At 46.5% G+C, this 11,167-nt stretch overlaps 2 protein-coding genes across 2 annotated transcripts; both read right to left on the reverse strand.

The window, feature by feature from the left end:
- Positions 1-4,756: 4,756 nt before the first annotated feature.
- On the reverse strand, positions 4,757-5,632 carry LOC100304120 (uncharacterized). Its single transcript, NM_001372415.1, has one exon. It carries the CDS (start codon positions 5,512-5,514, stop codon positions 5,140-5,142), a length of 375 nt encoding a protein of 124 aa, NP_001359344.1. The 5' UTR covers positions 5,515-5,632; the 3' UTR covers positions 4,757-5,139.
- Positions 5,633-7,964: 2,332 nt separating this feature from the next.
- On the reverse strand, positions 7,965-10,297 carry LOC100280955 (cell growth defect factor 2). The gene is made up of 3 exons (NM_001153875.1): positions 10,119-10,297; positions 9,303-9,473; positions 7,965-8,269 (listed from the first exon to the last, which is right to left on the reverse strand). Exons 1-3 carry the CDS (start codon positions 10,206-10,208, stop codon positions 8,186-8,188), a joined length of 345 nt encoding a protein of 114 aa, NP_001147347.1. The 5' UTR covers positions 10,209-10,297; the 3' UTR covers positions 7,965-8,185.
- Positions 10,298-11,167: the final 870 nt, after the last annotated feature.

Consider the following 11,167-nt stretch of genomic DNA (forward strand, 5'->3'; position numbering starts at 1 on the left):
AGAATTGGTGCTATATTCTTAGGCGCCTGACCATGGATCCAACTAGATTTCCAAAAACTTGCTGTTCTCCCATTACCAACGTTGACCACCGTGGATAAATTGAAAAGTTCTTCATCTATTTTGTCGCATGGCGATTGCAAACCAATCCACGCCTTATCCCTGTTCTTCCAACGCATCCACAGCCATCTGATTCTTAAAGCCCTTGCGAAGCGTTCTAGGTTCAGAATGCCCAGTCCCCCCTTGTTCTTTGGCTAACATGTTGTAGACCAGTTGATCAAACAGTGACCTCCACTGCAAGCTTCAGGGTTGTTTCCTTTCCAAAGAAAGCCTCTTCTTATCTTATCAATTTTCTTTAGCAGCCATTTTTGAACTGGAAAAACCGTAAGATGATAAATCGGTTGGACTGTTAATACTGATTTAACCAATGTTTCTCTGCCTACTTTAGAGAGTAGTCTGCCTTTCCAACCGGCCAGTCTGTTGTTGATTTTTTCCAGTAGCGGTTGCAAGGAGATCCTTTTAATCTTCCTAAAGTGGAGGGGAAGACCAAGATACTTTCCAGGTAAGTTAGCATATTTACCTGGGAACACTTCGGCAAGATTTGACCAAAGCGACTGAGGATAACGAATTGGAAAGATTTCTGTTTTATCAAAATTTATCTTTAGCCCTGAACAACCTTCAAAGACTTCCAGAATCGTTTTAAGAACTTTGAGGTCCGACTTGTCTGCTCTCACAAACACCCCAGCATCATCTGCATATAGGGAACAACGAAGCTTTGCCCCTTTAGGCAGGACGCTTCCCAGTAGCCCAGCCTGAGCCGCCTTATCGATCATACGCCGGAGAGGGTCCATTGCTAAAATGAAAAGAAATGGAGAAAGGGGGTCCCCTTGTCGTACACCACGCCTGTGTTTAATTCTATTTGTCAGCTCTCCATTTATTATTATTTTGGAGGAAGATGAGCCCATAATTAGAGCGATCCAGTCTCGCCACCTTTGGGAGAAACCAAGGGCCTTTAACACATCAAGGAGATAATCCCAATTTATGGAGTCGAAGGCTTTGGAGATGTCAAGCTTGATGAAAAGCGCAGGCTGACCCCTCTTGTGCATCTTCATAATCACCCTTTGAACGTATAAGAAGTTATCATGAATTGATCGCTTTTGGATGAAGGCATTTTGGGCAACAGATACAATTTTATTCATGCGCGGTGCCAGTCTGTTTGCCAAACAGACTTCCTGTCAACTCAAACTGAAGCTTCCATCATTTAAAGATCGGATCCGAATGAGAACACTCCACTATGCCTCAGCTGCTCTGAATGTACATTTGTTGCCTTTGATAGGAAATAATAGGGCCATCCAAAACCAGCACGTTTGTCAAGTGTTTGAAATTGATAGAAAGAGCACCATAGAGCTGATAGGTCTCATCTCTGCAAGTAGTCCCCAATAACGTGCGAGTCCACCAAGCTTCAGCTGTACAACGTAGGTTGGGTTCACCAATGCAAGTAGCTGCCAAATAATCATTAACCAAGCACCATCACCCACTATCACAAACCGCATGGGACGTCGTGCTACCGGGCCGACCAAGCACAACTAGCTGGCCATAGTGTCGTTCCTAGGTCGTTACCGTAGCACGTGGATCTGTCCGGCACGACCTAATTATCTAGTCAGGCCTAATAAGTCGTGCCCTAAACTGGTTGTGTCGGGACAGCCCGTTTGACCATCTATAGAACCCGGGTAACCAGCCCAAGCAGAGCACACTGATAGAGATGGCAATGAGTACCCGCTACCCGAAACCCGGTGGGTTTTTGTTCTATTAGAGTATGAGTTTGGGTCAATTTCTCTACCCATGGTTTTGTTAATGGGTTCAAATGGAAACCCAACAGGTACGTGGACATGTGTTTGTTCTTCCACTACCCATACCCGCAAACCCATGAGTTTTTAAAACCCGCCTTAAAATCAACATTCCTTATAAATATGTCTCATAATATTTTTAATTGAATATGTTCTAATTGAAATAAACTTTATGTAACAAATTTTAGGCTAAAATTAGTTATCACTTGTTCCTTTTATGCTAGCTTATTAATGTATTGATTGTCATTTACATGATGAATTATTTTTTATGTTGATGTTAGTGGATATAGAAAACTCGTTGGGTACCCGAAACCCGCATGGGTATGGGTTTGGCAAAATTTTATACCCGTCATGGGTATGAGTTTTTTAGCGGGCGTATTTTTTCTTCGCGGGTATGAGTTTGGGCAAGTAATACCCAGCGGGTTTTTACCTATTGCCATCTCTACACACTGATGTGATTGTGCAAGGATATGGATTTTGATCATTTAGAGTTTATTGGGTTGAATATAAGAGAATTTAATCCCCTTTTAATCCTCTCAATTCACATCAAACCAAACAAGACCTATGCACCTTAAACCGGGGCCAACAACGGCTCTACTGAGTAGTAGCACAGTCCTCACGCGAGCGGCCGCCATGCACGACTGGGTGTCAATGGGTCACTATCCAAACATTTGTTCACATTTAATTTAAGCTCATTACCACCCGTGCCACACAACCTAAAGTGTAAGAATGTTTCTCCTTCTATTTCTCTCGATTTTGTCAGCTCCCGATGTTTCAGTCCGTCCAGGAATAAACTTTAGTTCTTATCAGATTGAATATTTAAATGCAAATTAAAATTATTAAATATGATTTAATTATAAAATTAATTACACATATAAAGCAGTTAACGTCAAGATGAACTTTAGTCAGAGCAACTGAGATTAGACTAACTGCAACGGCAGCCCCTACAGCCTCCTCCCCTTGCATGCGGCCTGTAGGGGCACTCTACGGCTGCAGCGGTGCCCTCTACAGCGCCCCTACACGCCGGTCCTCTTCTCTCTCCCCCCAAATATAGTGTGTCACTGTTCATCCCCCTAAACACTGTGATGTGGGTTCACGAGTAATTGTTAGTAGATAAAAAATTGATAGTTGATATAGAAAATGATATTTTATAGTTGTAGTAGGGGTATAGGGGGAGTATTTAGGGAGAACCGCTGCGGGAGATGAAAAAATAGGGAGAAAATATGGAGAAAAAGTGATATAGGGAAAAAATAGAGGTAACAGTTGCGGATAGCCTTAGCATCTTCTATCATCCATTCATCCTCGAATTTGGAAGGAACGCCGGTTAGTTAGGCTCCCGAATATATATTGAACGCCGATCCGTTCCAAAGAGCCCATAGAGTTTAATCCCCGTATATATTGAATTCCATTGACGTACGGGTATGTTTCCTAGCAAGGGGTCCAGTAAACCATGTGTTTCTTTTAACAAGAATTGTACTGTTTGTTCAAGTCCGACTTGTGTTGAATCAGCTAGTGAGGTTGGTTTCGGTCTGCATACTAATTGGTGTCAGTGTGGAGGTTTTCTTTTGTCAAATTTTACCCTAAATCATATGAGTACTCATATGAATAAAAATGAATAAAACGAGCCCAGGCGCCTTGTGGTTATGGTTGTGGAGGCCGCTTGCCTATCCAGGTCAGGACATCCATATTTGGATATTTTCCTCGAAATAGAAAAGGCCCAGGCCACTCTAGTCGCCTCGTCATCGTCAGGTATGGGCGCATGGCACCCAACAAACCAATGAAATCGCTTCTAACCGCTTTAGCTTTTGATTTTTCTTCTTTCACTTACCTACCTACTCTCCAATCCAGGCCAGGATGCTATATTTAAAAAAAACGGTGCATGGCGCAAGGCTGCTTGTGTAGTACTGATGTTGGTGTGTGGTGAAATAAGGTGCGGTGACGTAGACCACCATCCGAGACTTTGGGTCATCGTTTGCTACGAGTCGTCGATTTCGAGTTCCGGTTTGTTATAGAATATTTGTCATCCGCTAGTTTATTTTGTAACTAAATCACGATAAATAAAAAAAGAACGAATGAATGAAGTAACAAAAAATGGGGATTAATTCTAGGGTCCAACTGGCAAGCAAGAAGCCAACACAGGCGGAGCAGAAGAACCTGCGCGTCGCGATGAGGTCGACGGAAATCGGAAAGGGCAACAAAGCGAGGTCAGCAGCTTTCAGCGCTGCGGCTGCGGCTGACCCGCCCCGAGGTGGCACCGGCCCTGGAACGCGCGCGCCCGGATGCACAAATGCGAATGATGAATTGCACTGCCCCGACGCCCGTGACTCTGCTCTGCTCTGCTCGCCGGGCGTGATCGCTGGCAGCGTCATCGTAACTCGAAGCCATTTGGAGTAGAGTAACCCGGCATCGGAACTCGCAGGTGCCGCTGCTGCAGTGTCCAGGAAATTACTCGGCTCGGAGCCAATTCAGCTGGCTGCAAATGGAGAACAGAGTCCGCTCCTCTTGCTTTGTCTTCTGTTACAGTACGTCGCACTGCTCGTCTGCTCCTGCTCCTATGTGCAGTGCAGCCCGCCGCCCCTCTTCTCTGACCAAGCCTTTTGAGTTTTGACACAATGAGATGCCCATTTGATCCTGAGAATCATGTCACGTGCCGTGGGCTTTCTGCATGTAAAGACAGGAACTTGGACCGGAGACTCTGGCACCTAGGACTGCAAGTACCACAACTGTTCACTCACGACCCTGAGCATCACTGCCCTACGCTACAGTCCAAGTATCCAACAACAACAACCGCGGATGTTTCTTCCGCCAGTAAGTACAACAACATCATGTACTAGTAGTAGTAGTACATGCATTGCCAAACCCCAAATCCATGTCAAATGAAGTCAGGGGGGATGGGATGTGTTTCATGTTCATGTTGTGTAAAATTCTACTGCATCTGAATTTCGTATTCGAATGCTGACCCCGAGATGCATGTTCGCATCGCATGCCAACTAAACAAAACAAACAAAAATCCACGCAACCGAAGCCTCTTGCAAATCTACAACAACACTCGTGCCGTGCCTAGTTTTGCTACTACTAGCAAGAAGCTGCTGTCCGTTCCGGTTCACACAAGAACAGGGGAACGGAAAGAAGAGACCGCCCGCCGGGGGGAAGAAGAAGAAGAAAAAAAAATGTACACCCAAGGCAAGGCAAGGCAGGCGCGAAGGCCCCGCCAGCCTACACTGGATCTGCGATCCTGCGTGCCGCGCACGGAGAGACGGAACCACGGACCATGCATCGTCGCCATGCGTGATCATCATCGCTCCGGGGCCGGGCGGACGGGCGGCTGGTGGCCGCGGAGGCGGGAGAGCCAGCGGCACGCGCCGGAGGCCGACAGGGAGAGCCAGGCGAGGAGCGGCGTGCCGAGCAGGACGAGGCCCACGGGCACCATCCACGTCTGCTGGCGCGCCGGGCGGAACGCCAGCGCCCACCACACCAGCGCGCCGGCCCCCGCCAGCCCCACGCCCGCCGCGGCCGCCCCGCACGCCCACGCCGTCGCCGTCGCACTCTGCCCCGCCCGCAGCTCCCCCACGCCGCCGCCCATCTCCAGCGCGACGTGGCTGGCGTCCCTCGTCTCCCCGCCGCCGGCAGCTACCGCCTTATCCGCCGCACGCGCCTCCCGCTGCGCCATCACACGGACGTGAACGTCGTCAAGTGAAGCGAGGAGAGGTCGCCCGCCCCCGCCCCGCCGCCCTGGTCCGTGCGTCGCGCGTGCGGGAATATACAGTGGGGGTGTGAGTAAGGTACGTGGGGGAGGATCATGTGGGCGGGGTTATCTGGTGACGCTAGGCCCGGACCTCTCGCCCGTCGCCCCTCGTCAGTCTCGGTTCACGCGGGACCTTCAGTTTCCACGTTAGAATCACTAGATTGCATGTTCGTTTTGCTTTTAATCCATGTGAATTGGATGAGATCGAACGTGTTTTAATACCAAACAAGTCAAAAGCTTTCATAATTTTTTCCAATCACATCCAATCCATTTAGGATAGGAATAACTGAAAAGCCCTGAATCAAAAACCTCCATCCAAATCCACATATCCGTATTTTTTCTATTCATATTTAAATATCTTACCCTCAATTATTTTTCCCTATTTCTCCTCCTATATAACTATTACACTCATTTTACTTTTTAACTAAGCTATTTGCCTTTTATATATCAGTTTTTTTTCAATTAATACCTCGGATACCCCTTCCTATGGGGTTGTACACGCCCTAGTACACTCCTGCGCTATTGGTAAGACCGTAGGAATCTGGACTTCTTGGGATCATTTAACGGGTGCACTAAACTGGACATCATGGTGATCATGTGTGAGCTCACCCTTGCTGTTCCACACCCCCCACAGGAGAAGAGCAGGTGGTTCAGGAGGAGCCACAAGGCGAGGAGTATGATCTGATCTAGGTGGCGTTTCTCAGTTGACATTGGCGCCGATGATCCTTAGTTCGTTTTATCTTTATTATTTTATTTTGTAATAAGTCTTCCGCTATGTAATAAATACTCTGATGTTTTATGACATTTATCTCTATACACTCTGTTATTATATATGTTGTCTTCTTGGCGCATGTATGAGATGCACCTGTCTTTTTTTTTTCAATTAATACCTTGGATACCCCCTTCCTATGGGGTTGTACACGCCCTAGTACACTCCTGCGCTATTGGTAAGACCGTAGGAATCTGGACTTCTTGGGATCATTTAACGGGTGCACTAAACTGGACATCATCGTGAATGCATAATACACCACACCACACCAGCTACGCTATAGATAAAAGAGACATGGCATTGCAGTAGGGGTCCCCCACCTCCACCCCCAGGCTAGGCTCCAAAAGTCCAAAGCCCAGGATCTGATGCTGACCTGTGTGTTGCGTTGCGTCACATCTGTTCTTTCCGGGGGGTAGCAGCAGCAGCAAGCACGTGTGGCCAAAGACCTGGCCCGGTTCGGAGTCGGAGCGAGAAGACGACGCCTGTGCTGCCCCCTGCCCGCCACTTCCTTCCTTCCTTCTATTCCCTGCTGTCCGATGCCTCTGTTTTGTTTCGAACGTACGACGGCCCCCTCCCTCGTGTCCGGCGCAGCTTCAGGTCGTCTCAGCAACAGAAAACTAGAACCAACAAACAGCACGTTACGTACACTGGCCCCTGGCCCCTGGCCCCCGGGAATATGGAATATTTCAGGTGAGAAATCACTCGACGCGAATAGACGTCGAGTTTGACGGCACGAGAGCGTTGCGGCCGCTCGTCTCAATCCTCCAGCCCCAGCCAGTCGAGAGGACGACGACGACGAGGAGGAGGAGAAGAAGATTCCCCTCCTCTCAGTCAGTCTTCTCTGTTGTCCCTTTTCAGCTGTTCTCCACACCGCACCAGTAAACTTCTGGCGTTTTTAATTCTTCCACGCCGACCGCTGGACGTCGCTGCCGCCGACGGACAGCAGCTTAGCCACACGCGAAGCTTTTCCTCCGTGGCAATGATGGTGTGTGTGTGTGTTGCTCTCGAGCGAACTGTGGGCTGACAGTCACCTGATGACGCGAGCTTCGAGCTATGTCACCAACCTGCACGCACGACAGTCAACATTCTCCGCCGCTCATTGCAGCAGCAGCAGTAGTAGTGGTTCTTTTCTTTTCTTTTCTTTTTTTGGTTGGAAAAATGTAGTAGTAGTGGTTCCCCAGCTCCTATCCTAATACCTGAACTCCACTGCTCGCAATAATATCGAAGCCTAGTGGGCTACGGTCCTACAGCACTTGGAATCACATGCTGACAGTAGAGTAGAGCATCACTCCTCCATTATACCGCCTTTCGTAAAGTGAAGATCGGGCTACGAAAGCTCCACGAAAGGTTTTCTCCAACGGGTAAAAAAAGAAAAGAAAAATAGTCTTTCAACGTCATTGCGCACTGGCCCGGTTCTAGCCTTTCTAGCCGGCCTGTCGAAAGCCCATTTGATACGCTCTCCTCATCATCCGGAAGATTAACGTAACAAGAGTGAATCAAGAACCGACCAGGCACTGCTACGCATGAGTGTCTGCATACCCATTTGATATTGCCACAGCTTGAATAAAAATATAATAAAATAAATGAAATCAATTCACCACATACATACAATTACAGCGATGATTCTCGATGTACCAGTAGCACCATGGGAAATGTCAAATGTCCTGGCGTGACAACTCGCACAACATGTTTGCTACACTACATTGTATTAGCCGAATGACAGTCATGCTCTGATTCGGCTACATGGACGGACAAAACATCCCATGGCTCAGCTTATGCGGAGTACGTATATGTTACAGCTAACACTAGCGGTCAAAACTTTTCCACCTAATCCGTGTTCTGTTTCTCCTCGATGCTGGACTTGCTGAGGATGAAGACGCCAAGAATGATGAGGCTGGCACCTGCAAACCACTGCGTAAACGTGCCTCATGTCAAAAAGGGGGGCAAAAAGAGTCGTGTTCAGAGAATTACGAAGTAGTCTCCAAAGTCTAAACAACCATACCAATTAAAAGAAAAGAAAAAAAAGGTAAACATCTGCAAGTATTAACAGATAATAAGTCAATCATGCTAAGAGGGTGTTTGAATGCACTGTAGCTAATATTTATTGCCTACAAAAATTGCTAGTACAATTAACTAGATAACAAACATCTAGCTAACTATTAGCTAATTTGCTAAAAATAGCTAATAGTTGAGCTATTAGCTAGATTGTTTAAATGTCTTCAACTAATTTTAGCAGCTAACTATTATCTCTAGTACATTCAAACATGGCCTAAATCTTGCAACATCCAAATTGTCGATTATGACAAGGTTTAATGGACATAGACCATGTCATACGGATCTTAAAGTATCATGGTGTATATATCAAATGTACATGGCCAATAATTCACCTTTCTGAAGCAAGCTAGTGCGCTACATTGTTCTTGCTGTCTAGCAATTAGCTGTTCCAGCGTGTTACTCTTTCCTAAAAAAATGGCCTTAAATCTCACGATACCATTGTTACAAGAGGACACTAAATTGAAAATATTTTCTTATCATGCGGCTCATCATCGCATAAGAAATGTTTTTTTACTCCTTCCTGAGAAATAGTGGAATGCTTTGTTCGTCTGCCTGGAAGAAAAGACTGAAGGAACAATGCAATTTACCAAGGTTAACCACACAGCAGAAACCACCCAAAAAAGTTGAAAATGCCACGCTTGATGAAATCCGATTAAGTTCTACACCCCCCTGGTGGTGGTCTTGGTGGCGGTGGTGGCCTGGTGGGGTTCTGTAAATCATTGTGTTTACCAGGATGGACCAACTCTATACTATGGTAACTCAGTTTCCAGGGAATCGAAGGTAGAGAGACGTCATGTCATATATAGAATAAAGTCCAGTTCTGTTTCGCTTCTCTGTGTGTGCTGATCCTCAAGATGCATCACATGAAAACTTAGAATTCCCGTGTTACCTTAGAAGGCAGCGGCTCCTCGAACAGGAAATACCCTGCAAGCCCAGACGAGAGGAAGTTGGCGGCGAAGTTTGTGACTGTTGCCTGGAGGGACGACAAAGCTTTGAGGCTGTTGACGTAGCACCCCCACATTGTCACGTTGAAAAGTATCACCGTGCCATATTTGAGCGGCTGCGTTAGATCCGATCAGAGTAAGCGACAGAGTAAACTGAAAGCATTGGCACATTACTAAGAAAGAGTTATCTTTGTGTTTCCATTGGTGCGCATGCTTGTTTTCCCTTTTCCTGAATGGATGACATTTTTCATCTCTTGTTCAAGATAAACTCTAGCAAGAAAGGTTTCAATTGTGAACTCCATACTAACAAGTTGATATTGTGCTGGTTGTTGGCCCATAGGAGGAATACCCCCTCTTTCCCCTGCTATTTTGATGCACAGATTCTCGTGTACCTCGTTTTCACTATAAGCATGGAGAGGACCACTGAGTAAAGTGCAAACTAGTGAGCTATTCGTCACAAACCAAAGTTAATACTGTAGCCAATCATAAAAACCGACTGAATTCCCTTTTCAAATACGTCATGACGCATTTGCGGAATTTCTATCGGTGCTCCAATTTGTGTTCAGTGAAGCCTACGGTCAAATCCTCCTACACAAACTTCCGGATTTAGGAAACTAGTCGATGGCCCCAAACTCATCATCCAAAATCATTGACTAACTCGAAGCTCCGAAGCCGAGAGCAAAAAAGGAATCTCGGATCGTGTACGGAGGGCGAGCGATAGAGGGAGGTAGGGGTAGGTTGGTGGCGCACTGGCGCGGTACCAGAGTGGCGATGAATTTGGCGGAGATGGCGGCGAGCGCGGCGTTGAAGCCCGCCGCAAGGGCCCACACGTAGCCGCCGCCGTTCGCCATCCCTGATCCCTCAACCTCACCGGAGATCCGCTCAGCCGACTGGTGCCGCTGCTGAACCTAGCGGAGTAGCGGTGGTGGAAAGGAAACCTGGAGGAAGAGGGGGCCGAAAGGGCCGGACGAAGACAGGAAGCGCACGCTACTGGGCTGAACAGGCCCAAATGTGAGGCCCGAACGCTGTGCTTTCCAGGGATTCAATCCACATACGCTAGAGTGGATCAAAGTAGAGATTTACCTTATTTTTTTACTTTAATATATATGAATTAAGATAAATATATGAACATTTAAATAAATCCTTAAAAATAGTGTTTGATTCGGCTGAAATACAGTTGGCTGATGTTACTACAGTCTACAGTCCACTGTGATTTTACTGTAGCTGCTGTATTTTTTTTGTGCTCGGTGACATACTGACATGATGGGAGCTGCTGCTAGCCTGCTAGGCAAGGGCTACCCCAGCACAGCCATAGCCGCAGCAAGTTCATCTGTGTTGGCATGTAGCCTGCATCGTTTTAGAGTAAATAATTGGCTCAAGTATGTTTTAGATAGGTTCATTTTCTTCATTTAGTACTTTCAATGCATGTTTATGTTTATTGATTATGACAATAGTCGATTCAAGGAAGATGACAATTAACTTAAGGAGCCGATTGGTGCAACCACAGCACAAGCCAATACGCCCGATCTAGTCAGAATTTAATATTTAATTGATTATTCTGTATTTGCAGAGCGATACACTAACGTCAACACATCCTTTCTGGCTACATATCAATCCATCCTTTCTAGACGCAGATCAAGAGAGGAGCCCTATGTTCATAGAGTCGCATTTTGGAGAAATAACCGTAGCAATGTTACACCCCCTGGCTCCTCGTGTGTCAGCTGTCAAGTGACCTCCAACTGGTTCAAGCGATGACAAAAATGCATATATGCATCTACATACCCTGATCAATGAGAATTCAATTATATTT

The sequence above is a fragment of the Zea mays genome, chromosome 1, assembly GCF_902167145.1.
Source record: "Zea mays cultivar B73 chromosome 1, Zm-B73-REFERENCE-NAM-5.0, whole genome shotgun sequence".
NCBI classification, from domain to species: Eukaryota; Viridiplantae; Streptophyta; class Magnoliopsida; order Poales; family Poaceae; genus Zea; species Zea mays.

Bases quoted from the DNA above. Each gene is read 5' to 3' on its own strand.
- LOC100304120 (NM_001372415.1), bottom strand. From the start codon at position 5,514: ATGGCGCAGCGGGAGGCGCGTGCGGCGGATAAGGCGGTAGCTGCCGGC.
- LOC100280955 (NM_001153875.1), bottom strand. From the start codon at position 10,208: ATGGCGAACGGCGGCGGCTACGTGTGGGCCCTTGCGGCGGGCTTCAAC. The intron at 9,474-10,118 runs GTACCGCGCCAG...GATCTAACGCAG, and splicing joins CCAAATTCATCGCCACTCTG to CCGCTCAAATATGGCACGGT. The intron at 8,270-9,302 runs GTAACACGGGAA...ACGTTTACGCAG, and splicing joins AGGAGCCGCTGCCTTCTAAG to TGGTTTGCAGGTGCCAGCCT.